We start from the raw sequence: 23,670 nt of genomic DNA, 5'->3' as shown, positions 1-23,670 counted from the left end.
TGACGTGGCGTGACGTGCCCGAGGGGGCGGGGCCGTGGCGATGGCGGCGGTCGCGGGTGCGGCGGCGGGACCGGGGCGTCGGGGACGGGATCGGGGGGGGCACTCGGTGCCCCCCGACCCCCGACCCCCGCCCCCCGACCCCCGCCCCCCGCTGCACGCAGGGCCGGCGCGGCGCAGGCGGGGGGAGGCGGCGGGGGGGGCGCCCGGGGGCGGCCCCCCTCCCCCTCCCCCTCCGCCCCCCGAGGGCCCCGGCCCCGGCCCCGGCACCGGCAGCGGGAGCGGGAGCGGGAGCGGGGCCGGCCGGGCCCGGCGCCTCCTGGGCTTCGAGCTGCGGGACGTGTCGCGGTGGGGGCGGTTCGTGCGGCTGCTGCACCGGCCCGCGGACCCCGCCGCGCTGGGCGCCTTCCGGGGCGCCTTCGGTGAGGCCGGGGGGGGCTGGGGGACCCAGGCATTGGGGGGGGCGGGGGGGGGGGGATCCTGGTGGTTGGGGGCGCCCCGGGCATTTGGGGGGGTCCAAGGCACTTGGGAGACCCTGGGCATCCAAGGGTGTCGCAGGCATTCGGGGGGAGCCTGGTGGTTAGGGGGCACCCGGGCATTTTTGGGGGGACCTAGCTGTCTGGGAGGGGCCCAGGCATTTGGGGGGGGGGGGGGCTTGGATATTTGGGGGTCCCTGGGCATCCAGGGGGGACCCAGATGTTGGGGGGAGCCCAGGTATTTCGGGGGACCCCGGTGGTTGGGGGACCCGGGCATTTGGTGGGGGACCTAGATGTCGGGGGGAGGGCTCAGGCATTTGGGGGTCCCTGGGCATCCAGGGGGGACCCAGATGTTGGGGGGAGCCCAGGCATTTGAGGGGGACCCCGATGGCTGGTGGGTCCCAGGCATTTGGAGGGGGATGCAGGCGGTTGGGGGGCACCCTGGCATCTAAAGGGACCCGGGGACTTGGGGCGGGGGTCCCCGGGCGCTTGGGGGTCCCTGGGCACTTCGGGGGGGCCGCGGGCGTCCAGGCCATGCCACGTCGCGGCCAGAGCAAAGGTCCAGGCGAGGTCTGGGGGAGGGAGGGGGGGGGGTCAGCGGCCGCCCGGACACCCGGGTCCCAAGGGGGGGGAGGAGCGCAGGGCACTGACCCCCCATCCCCCCCCAGGGCTGCTGATGGCACTGGACGTGCCCCAGGAGCGGGGCCTGGCGCACCTGGACCAGCGCTTCCTGGACGGGCTGGAGGTGTGCCGCTTCCCCCTGCTGCCCTTCCTGCGGCCCCTGCCCCTCGACTGGATGTACCTGCTGCACGCCACCATGGCCCTCGGTACCGCCACCGCCACCGCCACCGGCACGGCGCTGGGATGGGGACGGGGCTGGGTGTGGAGAAGGGAGCACTGGGGTAGGGACTGGGACGGGCACTGGGACTGGGATAGGGACTGGGACAGCACTGGGACTGGGACACGCACTGGGATAGGGACTGGGACAGGCACAGGGACTGGGATGGGGCCTGGAATGGGAACTGGGACTGGGACACGCACTGGGATAGGGACTGGGACAGGCACAGGGACTGGGATGGGCACTGGGACTGTGACAGGCACTGGGACTGGGGTGGGGCCTGGAATGGGAACTGGGACTGGGACACGCACTGGGATAGGGACTGGGACAGGCACAGGGACTGGGATGGGCATTGGGACTGTGACAGGCACTGGGACTGGGGTGGGGCCTGGAATGGGAACTGGGATAGGGACTGGGACAGCACTGGGATGGGCACTGGGACGGGCACTGGGACAGGCCCTGGGACGGGCACAGGGACTGGGACGGGCACTGGGACTGGGATGGGGCCTGGAATGGGAACTGGGACTGGGACACGCACTGGGATAGGGACTGGGACAGGCACAGGGACTGGGATGGGCATTGGGACTGTGACAGGCACTGGGACTGGGGTGGGGCCTGGAATGGGAACTGGGATAGGGACTGGGACAGCACTGGGACGGGCACAGGGACGGGCACTGGGACAGGCCCTGGGACGGGCACAGGGACTGGGATGGGCACTGGGACGGGCACTGGGACAGCACTGGGACTGGGATGGGCACAGGGACTGACACGGGCACTGGGACGGGCACTGGGATGGGGACAGGCACTGGGATGGGGACGGGCACAGGGACTGGGACAGGCGCGGGGAGGGGCGCTGGGACGGGCACTGGGACGGGCACTGGGACAGGCACTGGGATGAGGACGGGCACTGGGACGGGCACAGGGACTGGGATGGGCACTGGGATGGGCACTGGGACAGCACTGGGACTGGGATGGGCACAAGGACTGACACGGGCACTGGGACTGGCACTGGGACGGGGACGGGCACTGGGACGGACACTGGGATGGGGACGGGCACAGGGACTGGGACAGGCGTGGGGAGGGGCACTGGGACGGGCGCTGGGACGGGCACTGGGACAGGCACTGGGATGAGGATGGGCACTGGGACGGGCACAGGGACTGGGATGGGCACTGGCACTGGGACGGGCGCTGGGACAGGCACTGGGACAGGCACTGGGATGGGGATGGGCACTGGGATGGGCACTGGGATGGGCACAGGTGCTGGGACAGGCACTGGGATGGGGATGGGCACTGGGATGGGCACAGGCGCTGGGACAGGCACTGGGATGGGGATGGGCACTGGGATGGGCACTGGGATGGGCACAGGCGCTGGGACGGGCACTGGGACGCGGACGGGGACGGGCGCTGGGACGGGGCTGGGCCCAGGGAGCAGGAGGGGAAGCGGGGCGGGCCGGGGCCGCGCTCTGGGACTGGTGTCCCAGTGCCAGAGGGGGCCGGGCGCTGGGGGCTGCGCCCCGCAGGGGCCGGGCCGGGCACAGCGGGCTGCGGTGGGTGCCGCAGGGGCGCTGGGCATCATGGCGGGGTGCTGCTACCGCCTGAGCTGCGTCGCCTTCCTGGGGCCCTACTGGTACCTGCTGCTGCTCGACAAGACCTCCTGGAACAATCACTCCTACCTCTACGGGCTCCTGGCCTTCCAGCTGGCGCTGCTGGGCGCCGACCGCTACGGGTGGGCCCCCGCGGCACCCCGGGGGGCTGGGGGCTGGAGGAAGGGGGTGCCCGCCGGGGAGCATGGGCTGAGGTGGGAGGCGTCGGGGGATCCCGGCGAGGTCCCCTGCTCGGTGTCCTCGGGGTGTCACAGGTGCTGGTGTCCCCCGCTATGGCACCAAGGTCCCCTGCTCGGTGTCCCCGGGGTCTCACGGGTGCTGGTGTCCCCCGCTATGGCACCAAGGTCCCCTGGCTCGGTGTCCCCAGGGGTGTCACGGGTGCTGGTGTCCCCCGCTATGGCACCAAGGTCCCCTGGCTCGGTGTCCCCAGGGGTGTCACGGGTGCTGGTGTCCCCCGCTATGGCACCAAGGTCCCCTGCTCGGTGTCCTCGGGGTGTCACGGGTGCTGGTGTCCCCCGCTATGGCACCAAGGTCCCCTGCTCGGTGTCCTCGGGGTGTCACGGGTGCTGGTGTCCCCCGCTATGGCACCAAGGTCCCCTGCTCGGTGTCCTCGGGGTGTCACGGGTGCTGGTGTCCCCCGCTATGGCACCAAGGTCCCCTGGCTCGGTGTCCCCAGGGGTGTCACGGGTGCTGGTGTCCCCCGCTATGGCACCAAGGTCCCCTGCTCGGTGTCCCCTGGGGTGTCACGGGTGCTGGTGTCCCCCGCTATGGCACCAAGGTCCCCTGCTCGGTGTCCCCAGGGGTGTCACGGGTGCTGGTGTCCCCCGCTATGGCACCAAGGTCCCTTGGCTCAGTGTCCCCAGGGGTGTCACGGGTGCTGGTGTCCCCCGCTATGGCACCAAGGTCCCTTGGCTTGGTGTCCCCAGGGGTGTCACGGGTGCTGGTGTCCCCCGCTATGGCACCAAGGTCCCCTGCTCGGTGTCCCCAGGGGTGTCACGGGTGCTGGTGTCCCCCGCTATGGCACCAAGGTCCCCTGCTCGGTGTCCCCAGGGGTCTCACGGGTGCTGATGTCCCCCGCTATGGCACCAAGGTCCCCTGCTCGGTGTCCCCAGGGGTCTCACGGGTGCTGGTGTCCCCCGCTATGGCACCAAGGTCCCCTGCTCGGTGTCCCCAGGGGTGTCACGGGTGCTGGTGTCCCCCGCTATGGCACCAAGGTCCCTTGGCTCGGTGTCCCCAGGGGTGTCACGGGTGCTGGTGTCCCCCGCTATGGCACCAAGGTCCCCTGCTCGGTGTCCTCGGGGGTGTCACGGGTGCTGGTGTCCCCCGCTATGGCACCAAGGTCCCCTGCTCGGTGTCCCCAGGGGTCTCACGGGTGCTGGTGTCCCCCGCTATGGCACCAAGGTCCCCTGCTCGGTGTCCCCAGGGGTCTCACGGGTGCTGATGTCCCCCGCTATGGCACCAAGGTCCCCTGCTCGGTGTCCCCAGGGGTCTCACGGGTGCTGGTGTCCCCCGCTATGGCACCAAGGTCCCTTGGCTCGGTGTCCCCAGGGGTGTCACGGGTGCTGGTGTCCCCCGCTATGGCACCAAGGTCCCTTGGCTCGGTGTCCCCAGGGGTGTCACGGGTGCTGGTGTCCCCCGCTATGGCACCAAGGTCCCCTGCTCGGTGTCCTCGGGGGTGTCACGGGTGCTGGTGTCCCCCGCTATGACACCAAGGTCCCTTGGCTCGGTGTCCCCAGGGGTCTCACGGGTGCTGATGTCCCCCGCTATGGCACCAAGGTCCCCTGCTCGGTGTCCCCAGGGGTCTCACGGGTGCTGGTGTCCCCCGCTATGGCACCAAGGTCCCCTGGCTCGGTGTCCCCAGGGGTGTCACGGGTGCTGGTGTCCCCCGCTATGGCACCAAGGTCCCTTGGCTTGGTGTCCCCAGGGGTCTCACGGGTGCTGGTGTCCCCCGCTATGGCACCAAGGTCCCCTGCTCGGTGTCCCCAGGGGTGTCACGGGTGCTGGTGTCCCCCGCTATGGCACCAAGGTCCCCTGCTCGGTGTCCCCAGGGGTGTCACGGGTGCTGGTGTCCCCCGCTATGGCACCAAGGTCCCCTGGCTCGGTGTCCCCAGGGGTGTCACGGGTGCTGATGTCCCCCGCTATGGCACCAAGGTCCCCTGCTCGGTGTCCCCTGGGGTGTCACGGGTGCTGGTGTCCCCCGCTATGGCACCAAGGTCCCCTGCTCGGTGTCCCCAGGGGTGTCACGGGTGCTGGTGTCCCCCGCTATGGCACCAAGGTCCCCTGCTCGGTGTCCCCTGGGGTGTCACGGGTGCTGGTGTCCCCCGCTATGGCACCAAGGTCCCTTGGCTCGGTGTCCCCAGGGGTCTCACGGGTGCTGGTGTCCCCCGCTATGGCACCAAGGTCCCCTGCTCAGTGTCCCCAGGGGTCTCACGGGTGCTGATGTCCCCCGCTATGGCACCAAGGTCCCCTGCTCGGTGTCCCCAGGGGTGTCACGGGTGCTGGTGTCCCCCGCTATGGCACCAAGGTCCCCTGGCTCGGTGTCCTCGGGGTGTCACGGGTGCTGGTGTCCCCCGCTATGGCACCAAGGTCCCCTGGCTCGGTGTCCCCAGGGGTGTCACGGGTGCTGGTGTCCCCCGCTATGGCACCAAGGTCCCCTGCTCGGTGTCCCCAGGGGTGTCACGGGTGCTGGTGTCCCCCGCTATGGCACCAAGGTCCCTTGGCTCGGTGTCCCCAGGGGTGTCACGGGTGCTGGTGTCCCCCGCTATGGCACCAAGGTCCCTTGGCTCGGTGTCCCCAGGGGTCTCACGGGTGCTGGTGTCCCCCGCTATGGCACCAAGGTCCCTTGGCTCGGTGTCCCCAGGGGTGTCACGGGTGCTGGTGTCCCCCGCTATGGCACCAAGGTCCCCTGGCTCGGTGTCCTCGGGGTGTCACGGGTGCTGGTGTCCCCCGCTATGGCACCAAGGTCCCCTGCTCGGTGTCCCCAGGGGTGTCACGGGTGCTGGTGTCCCCCGCTATGGCACCAAGGTCCCCTGGCTCGGTGTCCCCAGGGGTGTCACGGGTGCTGGTGTCCCCCGCTATGGCACCAAGGTCCCCTGCTCGGTGTCCCCAGGGGTCTCACGGGTGCTGGTGTCCCCCGCTATGGCACCAAGGTCCCTTGGCTCGGTGTCCCCAGGGGTGTCACGGGTGCTGGTGTCCCCCGCTATGGCACCAAGGTCCCTTGGCTTGGTGTCCCCAGGGGTGTCACGGGTGCTGGTGTCCCCCGCTATGGCACCAAGGTCCCTTGGCTTGGTGTCCCCAGGGGTGTCACGGGTGCTGGTGTCCCCCGCTATGGCACCAAGGTCCCTTGGCTCGGTGTCCCCAGGGGTGTCACGGGTGCTGGTGTCCCCCGCTATGGCACCAAGGTCCCTTGGCTCGGTGTCCCCAGGGGTCTCACGGGTGCTGGTGTCCCCCGCTATGGCACCAAGGTCCCTTGGCTTGGTGTCCCCAGGGGTGTCACGGGTGCTGGTGTCCCCCGCTATGGCACCAAGGTCCCCTGCTCGGTGTCCCCAGGGGTGTCACGGGTGCTGGTGTCCCCCACTATGGCACCAAGGTCCCCTGCTCGGTGTCCCCAGGGGTGTCACGGGTGCTGGTGTCCCCCGCTATGGCACCAAGGTCCCCTGCTCGGTGTCCCCAGGGGTCTCACGGGTGCTGGTGTCCCTGCTGGCACCGGGGGTCCCCGTGGGGTGCCAGGAACGCAGCACGGGGTTCCCCATGGCACCGTGTCCCCACGGGGCAGTGGCACGTGTCCTCTGTGGCTCTGACAGCGGGGTGACGGTGGCCTGGTGTCCCCCCCCCCCCGTTTCCCTGGGGGTCCCCCCGTGTCCCCGCAGGTCCGTGGACGGGCTCTTCCGTCCCCAGAAGAGGAACGCCCACGTGCCGCTGTGGAACTACACCCTGCTGCGCGCCCAGGTGGGACCCCCGCGCCCCCCGTCCCCCGCCCCGGACGCCTGGGTGTCGCCCCCCCCCGGGACCACCCCTCACCCCTTCCCTCCCCCAGATCTTCATCGTGTACTTCATCGCGGGGCTGAAGAAGCTGGACGCCGACTGGGTGGGTGGCTACTCCATGGGCTCCCTTGCCCGCCACTGGCTCTTCGCACCCTTCCGGTGAGGATGAGGAGGGGAAGGGGGTGGGGATGAGGAGGGGGCAGGGTGAGGACGAGGAGGGTGACGGGCGCCCACCCGCAGGCTGGTGCTGTCGGAGGAGATGACCAGCCTGCTGGTGGTGCACGGCGGGGGGCTGGTGCTCGACCTCTCGGCTGGCTTCCTCCTCTTCTTCGACGCCACGCGGCCCCTCGCCCTCATCTTTGTCACCTACTTCCACTGCATGAACTCCCAGCTCTTCAGCATCGGTGAGGCGCTGGGCGGGGGGCACAGCACCCTTCCCACCCCCCCAGAGCACCCCCACCTTGGGCAGGAGCACCCGGGCACCCTCTGACCTCCCCCAAAAGCACCCCCAGCCCAAGCAGGGCACCCTCAGACCCCTGCAGAGCACCTCCGTCCTGGGCAGGGGCAAGCCCCAGAGCCCCCCCACCCTGGGCCAGGGCACCCAGAGACCCCCCCCAAAGCACCCCTACTCTGGGCAGGAGCACCTGGGCACCCTCAGGACCCCCCCCAGGCACCTCTACCTCGGGCATGGGCACCGTCCCACCCCCCCCACCCCCCCCCCAGAGCCCCCCCACTTTGGGTGGGGGCACCCCCAAAGCACCCCTCCGCTGGGCAGAAGCACCCCTTAGAGCCCCCCACCCCAGATGGGAGCGCCTAGCCCCCCTCCCCACCACCCTGGGGTGCCCGGGGTGGGGTCGCTGAGGGTGCTGTGCCCCCCCCCAGGCATGTTCCCCTACACCATGCTGGCCAGCAGCGGGCTCTTCTGCCACCCCAGCTGGCCCCGGCGCCTCTGCGCCCGCTGCCCCCCCTGGCTGCGGGGGGTCCTGCCCAGCACCCGCCCCCCCCAGCCCAGCCCCGACTGCCACTACGGGGGGCGGCGGGGGCGGCGGGGGGGGGGCCTTCGGCCTCGCCAGCACCTGGCTGCCGCCTTCACCGTCCTCTACGTGCTGGAGCAGCTCTTCCTGCCCTACTCCCACTTCATCACCCAGGTGGGGGCATCGCTGGGGGGCCTTTGGGGGGCATTTGGGGAACACGGGAGTTATTTTGGGGGCTGTGGGGGTTATTTTGGGGGGTTGTGAGGGTTACTTTTGGGGACGTGGGGGCATTTTGGGGACACTGATTATTTTTAGGGACACACGGGTTATTTTTGGGGGATGTGGGGGGATTTTTGGAGACATCGGGGTTATTTTGGGGGACGTGGAGGTTATTTTTGGGGACATGGGCATTTTTGGGGATACCAGGGTTATTTTAGGGGACATAAGGGGCATTTTTGGGCATGTGGGGAATAATTTTTGGGGGCACGGGTTAGTTTTAGGCACGTGGGGGGGAATTCTTGGGGGTGTGGGGAGTTGTTTTTGGGGACGTGGGGGGCATTTTTGGGGACACAGGGATGACGGAGCTCTTGGGGCTGGGGGATGCTGGCGGGGGACCATGGTGGGGGGGGGTCTGCCAGGGGACAGAGGGGCAGTGCTGGGGTGGGGTGGGGGCCTTGAGCACATGGGGACAGCGCTGGGGGGGTCAGGAGGTGGAGATAGAGGGGTCTCCTCCTCGTCACCATGCGGTGGGGGCCCCGTTGTGCCCTGGTGTCACCCCGCCGTCCCCCCCCGCCCGTGTCCTGTCCCCCCCCACCACAGGGCTACAACAACTGGACCAACGGCCTCTACGGCTACTCCTGGGACATGATGGTTCACTCCCGCTTCCACCAGCACGTCAAGATCACGTACCGGGATGGGCTCACCGGGGAGGTGGGCTACCTCAAACCGGGGGTGAGCCGGCAGGGACCCTGCGGCGGGCGGGGGGGGCACGGGGGGGGTCCCCATCCCCGACACAGCCGGGGACCCACCCGCCCCGCAGGTGTTCACGCAGAGCCGGCGCTGGAAGGACCACGCGGACATGCTGAAGCAATACTCGACGTGCCTGAGCCACCTCCTGCCCCGCTACAACGTCTCCCAGCCCCAGATCTACTTCGACATCTGGGTCTCCATCAACGACCGCTTCCAGCAGAGGTGGTTCGGGGCGGGGGGACGGACAAACGGACGGGGAAGCCGGGGTTTGGGGGCCGCCAGAGGGTGCTGAGGCTGGTGGATCCACAGGCTGGTGGATCCCCGGGTGGACGTGGTGCGGGCGCCGTGGTCCCCGTGGAGCCCCACGCCCTGGCTGCTGCCGCTGCTGCTGGAGCTGTCGCCCTGGCGGGAGCGGCTGCAGGAGCTGGAGAGCCAGCTGGACGGACACACCGACGCCGTCTTCATCGCCGACTTCCCCGGTACGGGGACGCCCTGGGTTTGGGGGGGGCACCCCGGGCGTTACACACCCCCTTACCCTTTTGGGGGCGGGGGGCTGCACCCCCTTTTTTTATGCTCCCCCAGGCCTGCACCTGGAGAACTTTGTCAGCGAGGACCTGGGTAACACGAGCCTGCGGGTGCTGCGGGGAGAAGTGCTGGTGGAGCTGGTGGAGCAGCACCGCAACCGCTCCCTGCGGGAGGGCGAGGGGATGCAGGTGAGGCCCCCGGGGGGGCTCGGGGACACTGGGAGGGGGGGGAGGGTCCCGAGGGGCGCTGACGCCCCCGCCCCGCGCGCCCAGCTGCCAGCAGGGCAGTACCACAAGGTGCACACGGTGTCGCCGGAGCCCTCCTGCTACATGTACCTCTACGTCAACACCACGGCGCTGGCGCTGGAGAGGAACCTGACGCGGCTGCAGGAGCTGCGGGAGCGGGTGCGCAACGGCACCGGTGAGCTCCGGGCTCGGCGGGGCGTCCCGGGGATCCCCCTGCCCCCAGCTCACCCCCTTCTCGCCCCTCCCCTCCCCCCAGAGAAGGAGCCGCTGCCCCCCGAGCTGCAGCCCATCCTGGGGGAGCCGCTGGCGGCGGGGGCGGCCGCCGACCCGCTGGTGATGGCGTTCCTGCGGCGGCAGCGGCGGCTGGAGGAGCAGAACCGGCGGCGGGAGGCCAGCCTGGCCCAGCGCCTCCACCGCTTCCTCCGCAAGAAATTCTACCTCTTCCGCCGCAGGTGAAACCCCCCACCCCTCCCAAAATCACCTTTTTTCCACCCAATTCTTCCCCCCTACCCCATTACTGACACACCCCACCCCCCTCCCCGGTCCTCGCAGCATCCTGATGACCTGCATCTCCCTCCGCAACCTGGCGCTGGGCCGGCCGCCCCTGGAGCAGCTGGCGCAGGAGGTGGCCTTCGCCAACTGGCGCGGCGAGGAAGAGGAGGCTCGGCCCGAGGGCCGCGGCGGCGAGGGGGGACAGGGGGGCCCCGAGCTCTGAGCACCAAAATAAATGCAGTTTGTTTTTTTTTAAAGCCCACCCCACTGTGCCTGTTTCCCCCCCCCCCCCCATGCGCAGGCTGAGGCAGGGAAGGTCGAATCTAGTCATTTTATTGAGATTTCTTTGAAGTTTCTTTTTGGAATAGTGAAATTGAAACAAAATGTAATAAAAACTCCAGGAAAAAAAAAAAAAAAAAAGAAAGAAAAAAAAAAAAACCTAAAAAGGAGAAAGCCCCCTGCCAGCACCCCCCACCCCCCCAAGGCACTTCTGGGGGCCCCGGCCCCCCCGGGACGGGCAGGTAAACAAGCCGGCTTCTCTGTACCACACCGGCCAAATGCGCCGCGGTCCCGGGGCCGGGCAGCCCCAGCGCTTGCCTGCCCCTCTCCCCCTTCCATCAAATAAACCCGATTTCCCCCCTTTTTCACCCCGATTCAGAGGCCGTCTCGGCCTCCTGGGGGTGGGGGAAAGGCGGCTGGAGGAGGGGGTGAAGGTGCTGGGGGGGGGCTTTCAGGAAAATCAAGAGCTGCCGTCTGAGCCCGGGGGCTTCTCTGTACTCACACCCCGCACCTCAGCACACAATAAATACACCGCTAAAAATAACACGTTCAAGTATGAAGGGCCAAATCCCTCCCCTTTTTCCCCCAAAAAATATATATATAAAAAGCTCGGCCGAGCCCCCCCCCCTCAGCACCGAGCTGGGAGTGGAAGGGGGGGGCTGTGCAGCTGTGGAGTCACTTCAGCTTTCTTATAAAGAAAGAAAAAAAAAGACCATAAAACATTTTCCTCCGGTACCAAACCCGCGGGGGGGATTTGGGGGGGGGGGGGAGGGGCGGCGTCGTAACACCATTCCATCTCCACCCACCCTCCCCCCAAAACGTGCATCCTCTGAGACACGAGAGGTTTAAAATTGGGGTTTAAGAACAAAACCAGCACCAGCGAGGTCCCGGCGGGAAAGGGGGTGGGGGGGAGCCAAAACGTCGTCCCCCCACCCCGCGGCGGGACAGTGAGAGTCGAAAGAGGGGGGGGGGGTCGGAGGGGGGGAGTGCTCGGGGGGGCTTTTTGCCGTCTCTGAGCTCAGACGTCACACCAGATTTGTGGTTTTTTTTAAAGAAAAAAATAAAAGCCGGAGGGATCGGCGGCCGCGGCGGGGGGCCGGGGAGAGGCACGAGGCCGCGCGTGGTCCCCACGCAACCAAAACGATGGCGAGAGAGAGAGAAAGAGAGAGAACGGGGGTGGGGGGGGGGGACACGGGGCCAGGAGAGCCTGGGGTGGGGCCGAGGAGCTCTTTCCCCCAGAGCCCGCGAGCTTCTCTGTAACCTACGCCCGCAGGAGTGGGGGGAAAAAGCCTAACAAGGCTTTTTTTTTTTTTTTTCTTTCAGTATTTTAGTTTTTTGGGAACTTCCCAAGGGAAACTGTCCCTACCAAAGTGGCCATAAGCTGCGGTCCTCTGATAGAGGGGCTTCTTCAGATCCAGATCCCTGGAATATACAAGTCCTCAACTCAGTAAAGAGGATCCGGCTGCGCGCTCGCCCCTTCCCTGCCTGGCCGGGGGGTCTGCGGCGTCGCCTCTGTCTCCTCCCCATCCCCGGGGGGGCGGTTGGAGCTTCCCCGGTCGCGTGTCTCCCCCCGCCCCACCTTCCCCACGACTCCCGAGAAGCCGGAGAAGCTCCAAGCGCTCGGCTCTCGGCGGATACTTACCCCCGTCCGCGCCCGAAAGCGCTTTATCTTCCGGCATAAGCGGCTCTCCTTGCCGGTTCCAGCTGCACCAGGCGGTGACCGCGGCTGCTCCGGGGCCGGGGAGGGGACCCCCACATGCTGCCACCGCCCCGGCGTCCCCCCCTCTTTTCCTCTCCCAGCGGCGCGTGTCCCCCCCTCTCCGGCGCCCGTTACCTGACGATCACCCCGGGGCGGAGGTCGAAATTCTTCTTGACGATCTCCAGCAGCTCCCGCTCGCTCTTCTGGGAGGTGCCGTAGTGGAAGATGGAGATGGACAACGGGTGGGACACCCCGATGGCATAGGAGACCTACGGGGAGAGAAGGATTAAATCCAAGGAGCCCCCCCCCACCACCAAAAAGCGCGGGGAAGGAGGGGGAGACGCGCCCGCACCCACCTGCACCAGCACCCTGCGGCACAGCCCGGCCTTGATCAGGGATTTGGCCACCCAGCGCGCGGCGTAGGCGGCCGAGCGATCCACCTTGGTGTAATCCTTCCCCGAAAAGGCGCCGCCGCCGTGGGCCCCCCAGCCCCCGTACGTGTCCACGATGATCTTGCGACCGGTCAGACCGGCGTCGCCCTGCGAGGAGGAACAACAGCGTCACCGCCGTGCCGCCGCCGCCGCCGCCTCCGCCGCGCTGCTGGAAAAGCCCCCATACCTGGGGGCCGCCGATGACGAAGCGGCCGCTGGGCTGGAGGTGGTAGATGGTGTCGTCGTCCAGGTACTTGGCCGGCACCACTGCCTTGATCACCTTCTCCTTCAGCGCGTCCCGCATCTCGTCCAGGGACACCTCCTCGTCGTGCTGCACCGAGATGACGATGGTGTGCACCCGGATGGGGATGACGGCACCGCGGTCCTGCATGTACTGCACCGTCACCTGCCGAGGGGGGAACGCCGGGGCCGTCAGCGCACGAGGCGGGAGGTTTGGGGACTCCGGGGAGTGGTTTTGGGGACACTGGCCCAGAGGCGGTGGGGCTCCCGGCGAGGGGGCCCGTTGGGACCCTCACCTGCGTCTTGGAGTCGGGGCGCAGCCAGGGCAGGGTGCCGTTACGCCGCAGCTCGGCCAGTTTGGCGTTCAGTTTGTGGGCCAGGACGATGGTGAGGGGCATGCACTCCTCCGTCTCGTCCGTGGCATAGCCGAACATCAGGCCCTGCGGCGGAGAGAGGGGATGATGAAGCCGCGGCTCCTCCAGCCCGACGGCGGCGGCTCACGCGGCGCGGGGGACTCACCTGGTCCCCGGCGCCGATGTCCTCCTCGCTGCGGTCCAGGTGGACACCCTGGGCGATGTCGGGCGATTGCTGCTCCAGCGCCACCAGCACGTTGCACGTCTTGTAGTCGAAGCCTGGGGCGGAGCAGAGGCTGCGGTGAGCCCGGCACGGCGAACCCCGCGCCGCAGCCAGCCGCTGACCCCTACCCGCCCCGGCACGGTACCTTTGGAGGAGTCGTCGTAACCGATGTGCTTGATGGTGTCCCGGACCACCTTCTGGTAGTCGACAGCGGCCCGGGAGGTGATCTCCCCTGCCAGCAGGATCATCCCTGTCTTTGCCACCGTTTCTGAAGGGAAAGAGGAGGCCGTCAGCGCCAGTGTCGCCCGCCCGGCACCGGCGTCACCCCGCATCCCCAGGGAGCAACTCACCGCAGGCCACCTTGGCGTCAGGGTCCTGCTTGAGGTGGGCGTCCAGGACAGCGTCGCTGATCTGGTCGCAGATTTTATCTGGGGAGGGGACACAGAGCGGGATGCCGTGAGGGCGGCGCGGCGCGGCCCTTCCTTCCTGAGCCACTGCCCCTCGGCACAGCCGGGTCCACGCTAAGCCGGGAAAGCGGCTGAGCGCAAGCCTCCCCTTAAGCCGGCGGCCTCCCGCGGCGCGCACAGCCCTCGCCTTGTCCCTGCGCCAGGTTTTTAGCCTGGAATCTCAGGCATTTACCAGTTAAGCTCCAGTAACAGTCAGGCCGGGGGTTGGGTTCAGCCACCTCCGGCACTGCCGAAGGGGACCGGCACCCCCTTTTCCAGCCCTGGCTTTCCGGATCCAGAGCGCGCCAGCCTCCCGGCGGCTCTGCCCCTGCCTCCCGGGGGGGGGGCGGTGGCTGGTGCCAGCAGCCGCCCCAGAGCGCGCCCGGCCAGCTCCCACCGGATTCCCAGTTCCCTCCAGTCCCTGGGATGGATTATTCTGGGAGAGGGAGAGCCCCCTCCTTGCTCCCGGAGCTTCCCAAGGGCCGCTCGGGGCTCAGCGATGAATAAGCAACTTTCCTCCGACCGTGGACGTCCTTGGCAGTGACCTTTTGGGCTGGATTCGGGAGGGGATGAGGCAGCGCCTCGCTGGGGCGAGGGGAGGCGGCCCCCCCAGCCGCTTTTTTGGGGTGAAAAAGCGAGGGAATGGACCTTAACGCCCACGCGCCGTTGCTAAACGCCATCTCCCTTGCGGCAGCGCGGGATCTGGGGTCCGGGGAGCCCCGGGGGTACCCCCAGAGCGGCCGCAGGGCTGCGGTGACGCCGCGGGGCCGTGGGTGGGGGGCGCGGCCGGGCGGTGGGTGCTGGTGGGTGGGGGGGAGGCGGCCGCTTTCCAGTCGTGTGCCTGAAGCGGGGTGGGGGGGGGTGCCGGTACCCCAGGGCACCCGGAAGCAGCCCCCCGTGGGGGTCCCGCCCCCCCCCCCCCGCTGTTGGGGGGCACATCCGAAGGGCCCCGAGGACGGGTGCCATGGGTGCTCCGAGGGTGGGTGGGGGGCCCTCAGCAGGCCTGTCACGGCCCCAGCGGCCACGCCGCGACCCCCTGTGGGGGGAGACCCGCGGCGGTCGGACCACCCGGCTGGGGGGGCCACGGGGGGGGGCGTCGTGTGGGGCTCCCGCGGGGGAACCGGGACACGCCGCTTCCCGCAGCTGCTTCGTCACGGCCCCCCTCGCCGCTGACGTCACCCGGTAACACACCCACCACCCCCGGCGCGTGTCGTGCCCCGTCCCGGGGGTGTCCCCCCCCCCCCCCCCCCCGCCCCACGCGGGAAGCACGTGCGCGCTGGGGCCCGCAATGCGGCGCGCGTCGCCCCGCACTGCGCGCGCGCCCGGTGGCGTCACCGCCCCCCCCAACCTGTCCTCCAGGATCCCCCCCCTCCCCTCCCCCACCGGGAGAGCCCCCCTCTTCCCCCCCCTCCTCCTCCTCCTCCTCCTCCCCCCCACCCCCGCCGGCCCCGAGGCGGCCGCGCGCTGCCGGGCCGCGCCTGCGCGTTCGCCGCCCCGCCGCGGCCCGCACCTGGGTGCCCCTCGCCCACGGATTCGGAGGTGAAGAGGAAGGTGCCCTCCTCGATGAACACCTCGTGGAAGCCGTTGAGTTGCCCGTTCATGGCGGCGGCGGCGGAGGACGAGCGGCGGCGGCGGGCGGGAGCGTAGGGCGCGACAGATCGCTGTAACGGCCGCAGCGGACTAAGCGATGCGCCCTCCGCCCCGCCTCTATTTATATCTCCTCGCCCCGCCCCCCGCTTCCTCCCACCAATGGAGAGAGCCGATCGCGCCGCGGGGTCTGGGGCGGCACAACCACTGCCAGCGGGCGGGGGAGGCGGGTTACGTAACGCCGCGCGCGACCTCCCCCTCCGCGGCTGCCTCGTGTCCCCTGCGGCCACCCTGGCGGCGACCGGGGCCGAGAAGGGATCCAGAGCGTCTCGCCTTCCTCGCAGGGCTCCGCGGCGTGGGAATGATCCGGAGCTCCCTGCCGCACTCCCCCCCTTCCCCTACGGCCGCATGGAACCTCCCGCACGGCCCGGCGGCGCGGCCCGGCGGGCGCACGCGCCTTGCGGCAGCGCGGAGGCGCATGCGCAGTTGCGCCGGCCACGGGCGGGGAGGACGGCCCCTCCCCGCCGCCGCCATCTTGGGGCCCCGCCATTGTGCTGGCCCCGAGGCCTCAACCCGTCGCCTCCCGCCACCATCTTGTGACAGCGGCGGCCGCACCGCCACGGCCGAGGCTCTGCGGGCCGGGCCCGGCCCCGCCCGCCCATCCCGGGGCCGGTGGGACGGGGCGGTGGGGCAGCGATAGCACCCAGGCGGGCAGGTGGCCGCCGTGGCCTCTTGGGGCCTGATGCAACCGGGCGCTGGTGTTGCCAGTGCTGGAGCCTTCCCAGCTCCCTCCTCCTCCTCCTCCACCACCCATGGCCTGCGGCACCTGCCCCGCTCCGGCCAGGTGCGGCTCGGCCCCACCCGAGGTCAGGTGCCTGCAGGCAGAGGGCCAGGATCCAGGTACCGTGTGCCAGGACAGACGGACAGACACCTGGGACCCGTGTGCCCAGGAGAGACAGACAGCCAGGCCCCACACACCTGGACAGACAGACACCTGGGACCTACACACCCAGGACAGACAGACAGACAGACACCTGACACCATTATGGCCAGGGCAGATGGGACAGCCAGGACCTACCCACCCAGGACAGACAGACACATACCTGGAACCCACGCACCCAGGACAGACTGACAACCAGGTCCCACACACCTGGACAGACAGACACACACCCGGGACCTACACACCCAGGACAGCCAGCCAGGCCCCATACCTGCAGGCCTCACAACCCTGGACAGACAGCCATCGGGGATCCATGCACCCAGGACTGACAGACAGACAGCTGACACCATTATGGCCAGGGCAGATGGGACAGCCAGGACCTACCCACCCAGGACAGACAGACCCACACCTGGAACCCATGCACTCAGGACGCACAGACAGCCAGGACCCACACACCTGGACAGACAGACACCCGACGCCCCTACGCCCAGGGCAGATGGGACACCCAGGACCCCTCCCCCTAGGACAGATGGACACCCCAGACAGACAGGCCCCCAGGGCATACAGACGGACACCCAACACCCCTACACCCAGGACAGCCGGGGACCTCCACGCCCAGGGCAGATGGGCCCTCAGGACAGCCGGCACCGACCCACCGCTCCCTTTCCCGGTGCACCCCGGGAATGTGGGGCGGAGCCCGGGGGGCTCGCCCCGCCCACCGCCTATTTGCATAAGCCGAGGCACCACCCAGCTGCTTCCCCGCGCATTTGCATATGGGGCGGGGACAGATTTGCATTTGGCGCGGGAGCGCGCCGGGCCGGGCCCCACTGCTTCCCCGGGTGCGCGGGGGGTGGTCCCGGCTGCCCCCAACCGCCCCCCGCCGCCCCAGGGAGCCCCAGCAACCCCCCGGAGCCTCCCCCCACGGCACCACAGCAGAGGTTGGGGTTGGTTTTTTTTTTTTGTAAAAAATGGTTTATCCCTTCCATTTTTGTATCAAACCCAGGGGAGCAGCCGAGCCCCTCGAGCACCGCACCCACCGCCGCCGCCCGACAGGTGCGGCTTCGTGCCAAACTTTGAATCTAAAGCCCAAACCAATGTTTTCCCCCCTCTCTACAGCCAATTGTCTATTGCTCTTCCTTTGAACTATTCCTTACAAAGCAATTCCGCCTATTCCCAAGATTTAGCCTGTCCCAGGTACAGTACGACAACGTGAGGGAGTGGGCTGCTTTTTTTCCCCTCCCCCTCTTCTCTACGCCGTTTTTTGTTGTCCCTTCTTTCCGATCAGAGACTTGTGGATGTGGGGGATGACACCTGCGGAGAGAGGAGGAGGAGGATTCCCATCAAGATGCCTCCAGGCTGCCCAAAAACCTCCCAGAAATCCTCGATAACCCCGGCGGATCCGAGGAGGCGGTGAGCCTCCCGTACTTATCACCGCTGCCAAATTCCCCGCATATTTTCCCCTCCGTGCGCTAAAAATTCCCAGTTTGGGATGGGAATGATACCCACCTCCACCGGCAATGGTGGCTTTGATCAGGGAATCCAACTCTTCATCCCCACGGATCGCCAGCTGCAAGTGACGGGGCGTGATCCGCTTGACTTTGAGATCCTTCGAAGCGTTTCCCGCCAGCTCCAGCACCTGCCGAGACAGCAGGGAGACGCTCGGGATCCTGAGAGGCAGGATTTTATCCGGGATTCTACCCGGCGGGAGGGCAGGGACCTACCTCGGCGGTGAGGTACTCAAGGATGGCGGCGCTGTAGACAGCAGCCGTGGCGCCCACTCGCCCGTGGCTGGTGGTGCGAGTCTTCAAGTGTCTGTGAATCCGGCCCACCGGGAACTGGGGTGGGAGCAATTAACACCTCGTTAACCCCCGCCGCCCCCTCACACCTAATTACCCCTCTGGGAGCTCATCCTATAAGGAGGTTAACATGAGCTTTAGTGAGGGAGACAGAACTGACAAGTGAGGCACAGGACTGATGGCAGATCCTTCCCGACACATTTTCCCATGGAATTTCATTATAGTTATCAAAATTATCCCAATTAATCCTCACACCCTCTCTGTCGAGGGGACAGATCCTGCCCGAGTCAGGAGGCAGCTGGGAGCAAACAGCTCCCCCCCGCGAGCCCGGGCATCCTTGTCGCTCCGTAACAAGGTAAATCCCAAAACAATTAAGTTTTTCACATCCCTCCAAAAGAAAAAAAAAAGTCTGGGGCAACCCACCGCCCCAAAAGTGGATGTTTTACTCAGAAATTCAAGCTTTACGATGCCGCACCCGCCTCACCTGCAGCCCGGCTCTCTGTGAGCGCGACACCGCCTTTGCCTTGGCCTTCCCGCTGTCCTTTCCCGCCTTGCCACCAGCCTGCAAGAGAGAAAAACGCGCCTGTTAATTAATCTTAATTAATCCAGAGAGACCTGCTGCGCTATAATCCAGAGCGAACACGCTCTCTGCCACCACAGGGAACTCGCAGCCTCTCAAACGACACGAAATGAGGTGAATTCGAGGGGACAAGGGGGGTTCGAGGCTGCTTTATCGCCCTGGGCATGTGCCTCTCTCCCTTCTGGCTCCTGCTATTCTCATAATTTTCCATAAAAAGCCAAATGGGGGGAAACCAGCCCAAAACACCCCTTGTTTTTTTCCTCTTTTTTTCTTTTTTTTGCAGCAGCAGTTGTGGGAACAGTTTGATTTCAGATTTGTTTTCTCTGCTCTGGAGGCGGGCGCTGCCACAGGTCGCAGGGCAGGATACTGAATGCGGGATTTAAGGGCGATTCCCTTCCTGCTCCGGAACGGAAGAAAAAAATCATCAGGGAGCCCCAGAAAAATCTGGGATTTAATGAAAATCACTTTGCAAGAAGGCGGCTGAAACCCTGAAGCACCGGAGTTTGGAAGCCACGGAGAAACGAGGAAGAGCTGACAGTGGATTTGCCAGGCTCTGGCACACCCACCTGAAGGAAATCGAGAGATTCAAAGGGTTTTGGAAAAAACCGTGACGTCGCTAATAGCTAACGAGAGCCGCTTCTAACGAAGGCGAGAGCGGCAGGCGACGCAGCAGGGCTGTTGGGAGAAGCCCGGGCCCTCCCGCGCGAGGGAAGGTGTGCTGCTGAACGTGGGGTTTTTACCAGAGGGAGGAGGGAAGCCTGTCGCCGTGTAGTACCCAAACCGGCCGTTACTGACCCCAGATCGCGGCCGTTTAAGAAATAACAGCAACTAGAACACCAAAATTAAGTCTCCCAACCCATGATGAGCAGAGAAGCCCCCGTACAGCCACTGTGAAGGGAAAGCAGAGCCCTAAGGGCATCCACACTCGTAATGCCTGTTTTTAGACCACATATTGATCCCGTAACCCCCGTCCACTTCAAAGAAAAGGGGGAATCGCGTCTCGGCATGAGGGAGCTGAAAACTGCCGCCAGCCCTTCCCGCTCATTCAGAAGGAACCACAGGATCCAGAGATCCCCTGGAGACCAAGGTGACGCTAATTGAGCGTATTAATCCTTAAAATAAGACACCAGCTTAACACGGGGACGCATTAAGGGGAAAATATTTGATGTGGGGCATTAAAACGAGCGGAGCAGCATCGGGCGAGCTTGGCAGCGGAGATCTGGCCGCGGCAATGCCAGTGGCCGGCAAACCCCCTCAGCGTTTTGGCAGCTGACGCCGGGACAGGAGCAGTCTTTCGGAGCAGTTGGCTCTGGTTTGTTGGGAGAGAGGCCGAGGGGTGACTTGGAGACGTGTCCAGAAACACTTTGAAGTGCTGACTCGATGCTGCCGTCGCTGCGGTGAAGCACTGGGAATTACTTTTATCAGGAGAAAACATCACTCAGTAAAACTTCAGAAAACAGGAAGGGGAATTTGGGGATATTTCCTCGCTCTAGAAATAAAAGATGGTTCTGGGAGAAGCCCCGGCTGTTCACACTGAGGGCTTTTATCAGCCAGCTGTGAACTTTCGCAGTGCCAGCTCTCCAGCCGGCAGCTGCCCACCCAATGCTTCTTTACACATTTGACCAAAAAGAGGGAAGAAAAGCCTCGCAGCGGAAGTCCCGAGGTTTGTCTCCACCTTCACCAACGTCTAAACCCTCTGCGGGGTTTTGCAGAGGAAGCGCCGCAACAGGTCCCTAGAGCCGAGCCGCCGGCGGCTCCCTGCCAAAGCTTGTCCCCCTCCTCGAGGGCCGCTGCCGTTGCAGCGTGGAGGTTTCCTTCCCTTCCCTTCCTCGGGACGCGGTGCTTGCAGGGGCTCAGCCGGGGCAGCGATTCGCTCCTTCTTCCGGAGCGGACCGTGCCGAAGGGCGCAGGGACGCGGCGTCTCCTTCCCTTCTCCCCGCGGAAGTCGTTCGCTGGCAGCGCAATCCCGCACCGAAACCCCGGCAGATCAAACACGCCAAGTCTCTCACAGCCTGCAAGCAGCTTTTTTTCTTCCCCCCTTCTTCTCGTTTCAAACAGGACTAAAATACTTCAAAAAGCAACTTTTTATCTATTGCCACCAGTTACACGATATCCTCCAGCGCCTGCGAGGGTTGCATAATTCCACAGAGCACCTCCACGTTAACCCTTGGTGATCAGGGTCTTTATCTCCCGCTTGGGAACCTCCTCGTATCCTAAACGGCAGTTACAGACCCTGCAACTGTAACTTCCACAAGTTTTGGGCCCCGGGCCACACGACCGAGGATGAAACCCCAGCCTTCTCCCTCCTGCTCTTCCTCGGGAAGCCACCAGCGAGCTCTGCCGAGTGCACGGAGATGATGGTTGGGGTCTAAAGCGAGGAAATCAAAGGCTCCCCGAGGCAGGCGCCGCTTGACAGACGCTCTCCAGGCCGCTCGCTCCTCGCTCGGTGCCTTTTATGCCCCTGACGGTCACTTCCTCGCTACACGATCAACTTTTACAATATATAAGCGCAGAAAGGAGCTGTAAAGAGGCAGTTTCCCTCCAAAACCGTAACCGATGGAATAACGGCAGCCGCGGCGACGCCTCCCCCGGGAAAGCTTTGACAGCCCGAGGGAGCCCCCGGCTCCGCCGCTCACCTCCCGCCGGCCCCGGGGAGGCTCAGGGGGGCGGAGAGGCCTCGCAAGGGGACAGAGCCGGCGGAAGGCTCCGATTACGCGGCGGCGGTATGGGGGGAGGGCGGGACACACGGACGCGGGTTTCGGCGCCGTTCGAGGCGCCGCGCCGCGGGAGCCCCTCGGTACGGGCAGGGCCCGGCGCCGTGCCCAAGGTCACGGTCGGTGGCGGGGCCCCGCCACCGGAGCCGCCCGTTCCCGGCCTCTCCCCACTGCGGACGCGGCTCCCCGTTGACAGCGGCGGCTCCGGCGCCTCAGCGGCCGCCCCGTCACCCCCGGGCCCGTCACCCCGCGGGGCAGCGGCGGCGGCGCCTCCCGCCCTCCGGTACCGGCTCCAGGACCCCCCCTCCCCGCGGCCCCGGAGGCGCCGGGCCGGCCCCTCCCGCCGCCGCCCCTCACCATGGTGCTGCCGCCGCCTGAGCTCCGGTCCCGAGTCCGCGCTGGAGCCGGTAGACAATAACCCGCCCGAGCGCGAGGAGGGAGCCCGGCCTGCCGCGGCGGCCTACGAACCAATCGTATTCCCCCATACTAGTTTGAACATCCCGCTGTCACCAATCGTGGCGCCGCTTCTTGTCCCCTCCCTGGCTCCGCCCCGCGGCCCGTTTAACGGCTGTTTTTCCTTTGCACACGGCACGCAGGGGTGAGGGCGGGGGGCGTGCCCGGCGGATCCGAGCCGGTGGGCGGTGCAGCGGAGTGACGTGACCATCAACCAATAGAAAGAGCGGAGCGGGTAACGAGAGGCGGTACCGAACAGACAGACAGCTCACTGAGCCAATGGAAGGAGAGAAGCCTTTCCCGCCCATTCTCCCGCCCCGCCCCCCGTGTTGTTTGTTTGCTGAGGGGAGCGGGGGGGGGGGGCGCTTGCCCAGTTCCGCTACTCTCACGGGCGGGCTGCGGGACCCGGGCCCCGCTTTGCGGGTGCAGCCGCCGTTGGAGCCCCCGGCGGGTCCTTCCGCGCCTGCCCGCCCGCCCGTGGGCCGGGGCCTCCCAGGGCAGCGGGGCTCGGGTCCTGACAGGGCCCGCCCACCCCCGGGGCTCCCCGGCGCTGTAGGCCTCAAGGCCGCTTCACACACCTCGGGTGCCGCCGGCCCACCTCTCCCCTCCGCCTTCTCCGGGGCAGGGCGGCGCTTCCTGCCTGTGCCCCGGCCGGCCCAGGCCCTGTCATCGCCCCCCCTACGGCCACCCGAAGGGCTGAGGCCTGAGGCGCAACCTAGAGAGACTTAAACCTCGCTTACAAACGGCTGCGCTTGTGCCAGCTCGGTGCCCGGAGGAGGCAGCCGCTGGTGCGGGCAGCACCGAGGTGAGGGGAGTCCCTCCCATGCGTTGCTGAGCCCGGGTGGTGGCTCCGGGGAGCTGTGCCTTGGAGGAGTCCTTCCCTGAGTGTTTGTCAGGAAATACAGAAATAAAGGCTGGTCCAGCCCTGCAGAATAAGATAAGGAGGGCAGCGGCAGTGAGGTAACACAGACTGTCCATCAGCCCCGGGGAGGGATTTGGGCCGGGGCTTGGCACACGGGGACGTCGAGAGGCAAAAAGATGGTTGTTAGCAATGGCAGGGATAAAATGAGGCTAAAAAAAGCCCCAAAAAATTCCTGATCCGGCTGTCGCAGAGGGTGTGTCACCCGAAATAAAAACTAAATTTCTTGTGATGAGCCTGTGCCAGCACCAAACCAAACCCGATTTATGTGATGAGCTTGATTTTATACAAGAAACTGGATTTTAGGGAGTGAGGGGCGATGACTTACAGGAGCGGCTTGGGGAGCCTGGCAGGCCCTCGCGCAGCGGAGCCCGGCCTCGGGAAGGTGGAAGGAGCTCCGGAGCCTGCCCTTGGCTCTGCCGGGGGAGGAGACGATGGAGCAGGTAGGGGAGCGCCGGGCTAGGGAGGAGAGGAGGGGGACGAGGAAGGCTCCTTTGCACTGTCACTGCCCTACCCTGGGCTCAGCCCCCTCCCGTGCCTCAGTTTCCCCCCAGCAGGGTGTGGGGGGCAACGCTCAGCCCCCACCCCTCGCTGCAGCTGCTGGGGGGGGCTCAGTGGTGCCCAAGTGACCCCGCCGAGGGCCCCGAGCCCCCCGCCAAGGCCCTGCAGCTGCTCCTGGTCCCTGCCTGGAGGGAACACTGCCTGCACCTGCTCCACGGGCAGCAACTGCTGCAGGCGCCTGCCTTCCCCAGGGCCCCCCAGCTGTCCTTGGGCCCCCTCAGCTGCTCCCAGGCCTCCCCCCAGCTGCCCCCAGGGCCCCCCCCAACTGTCTCCAGGGCCCTCCGGCTGTCCCTGGGGTCCCTCAGCCGTCCCTGGGGTCCCTCAGCCATCCCAGGGCCCCCCACG

At 66.8% G+C, this 23,670-nt stretch overlaps 3 protein-coding genes across 4 annotated transcripts; 1 reads left to right on the top strand and 2 right to left on the bottom strand.

Moving 5' to 3' along the window:
* Positions 1 to 18: 18 nt before the first annotated feature.
* Positions 19 to 10,355, top strand: GGCX (gamma-glutamyl carboxylase). The gene is made up of 14 exons (XM_064472609.1): positions 19 to 419; positions 1,142 to 1,300; positions 2,872 to 3,037; positions 6,785 to 6,863; positions 6,952 to 7,058; positions 7,140 to 7,303; positions 7,782 to 8,047; positions 8,693 to 8,824; positions 8,913 to 9,064; positions 9,152 to 9,321; positions 9,425 to 9,555; positions 9,640 to 9,787; positions 9,869 to 10,064; positions 10,165 to 10,355. The coding sequence occupies exons 1-14, from the start codon at positions 41 to 43 to the stop codon at positions 10,325 to 10,327; spliced, it is 2,412 nt and encodes an 803-aa protein (XP_064328679.1). The 5' UTR covers positions 19 to 40; the 3' UTR covers positions 10,328 to 10,355.
* A 66-nt stretch (positions 10,356 to 10,421) lies between these two features.
* MAT2A (methionine adenosyltransferase 2A) lies at positions 10,422 to 15,418 on the bottom strand. Its single transcript, XM_064472610.1, has 9 exons — positions 15,286 to 15,418; positions 13,680 to 13,757; positions 13,475 to 13,597; positions 13,273 to 13,385; positions 13,050 to 13,193; positions 12,701 to 12,919; positions 12,439 to 12,621; positions 12,218 to 12,351; positions 10,422 to 11,805 (listed from the first exon to the last, which is right to left on the bottom strand). Exons 1-9 carry the CDS (start codon positions 15,374 to 15,376, stop codon positions 11,703 to 11,705), a joined length of 1,188 nt encoding a protein of 395 aa, XP_064328680.1. The 5' UTR covers positions 15,377 to 15,418; the 3' UTR covers positions 10,422 to 11,702.
* Positions 15,286 to 21,887, bottom strand: LOC104042158 (histone H2A.V). 2 transcript variants are annotated; one of them, XM_064472612.1, is made up of 5 exons: positions 21,750 to 21,887; positions 18,583 to 18,660; positions 18,024 to 18,137; positions 17,809 to 17,938; positions 15,286 to 17,613 (listed from the first exon to the last, which is right to left on the bottom strand). In XM_064472612.1, the coding sequence occupies exons 1-5, from the start codon at positions 21,750 to 21,752 to the stop codon at positions 17,552 to 17,554; spliced, it is 387 nt and encodes a 128-aa protein (XP_064328682.1). In that variant the 5' UTR covers positions 21,753 to 21,887; the 3' UTR covers positions 15,286 to 17,551. The 2 variants fall into 2 exon arrangements, with proteins under 2 accessions (XP_064328682.1, XP_064328683.1); XM_064472613.1 differs by lacking the exon at positions 18,024 to 18,137.
* Positions 21,888 to 23,670: the final 1,783 nt, after the last annotated feature.

This window comes from Phalacrocorax carbo, chromosome 24 (genome assembly GCF_963921805.1).
Source record: "Phalacrocorax carbo chromosome 24, bPhaCar2.1, whole genome shotgun sequence".
Classification (NCBI taxonomy): Eukaryota; Metazoa; Chordata; class Aves; order Suliformes; family Phalacrocoracidae; genus Phalacrocorax; species Phalacrocorax carbo.
This window is presented reverse-complemented; position numbering and strand designations above follow the sequence as displayed.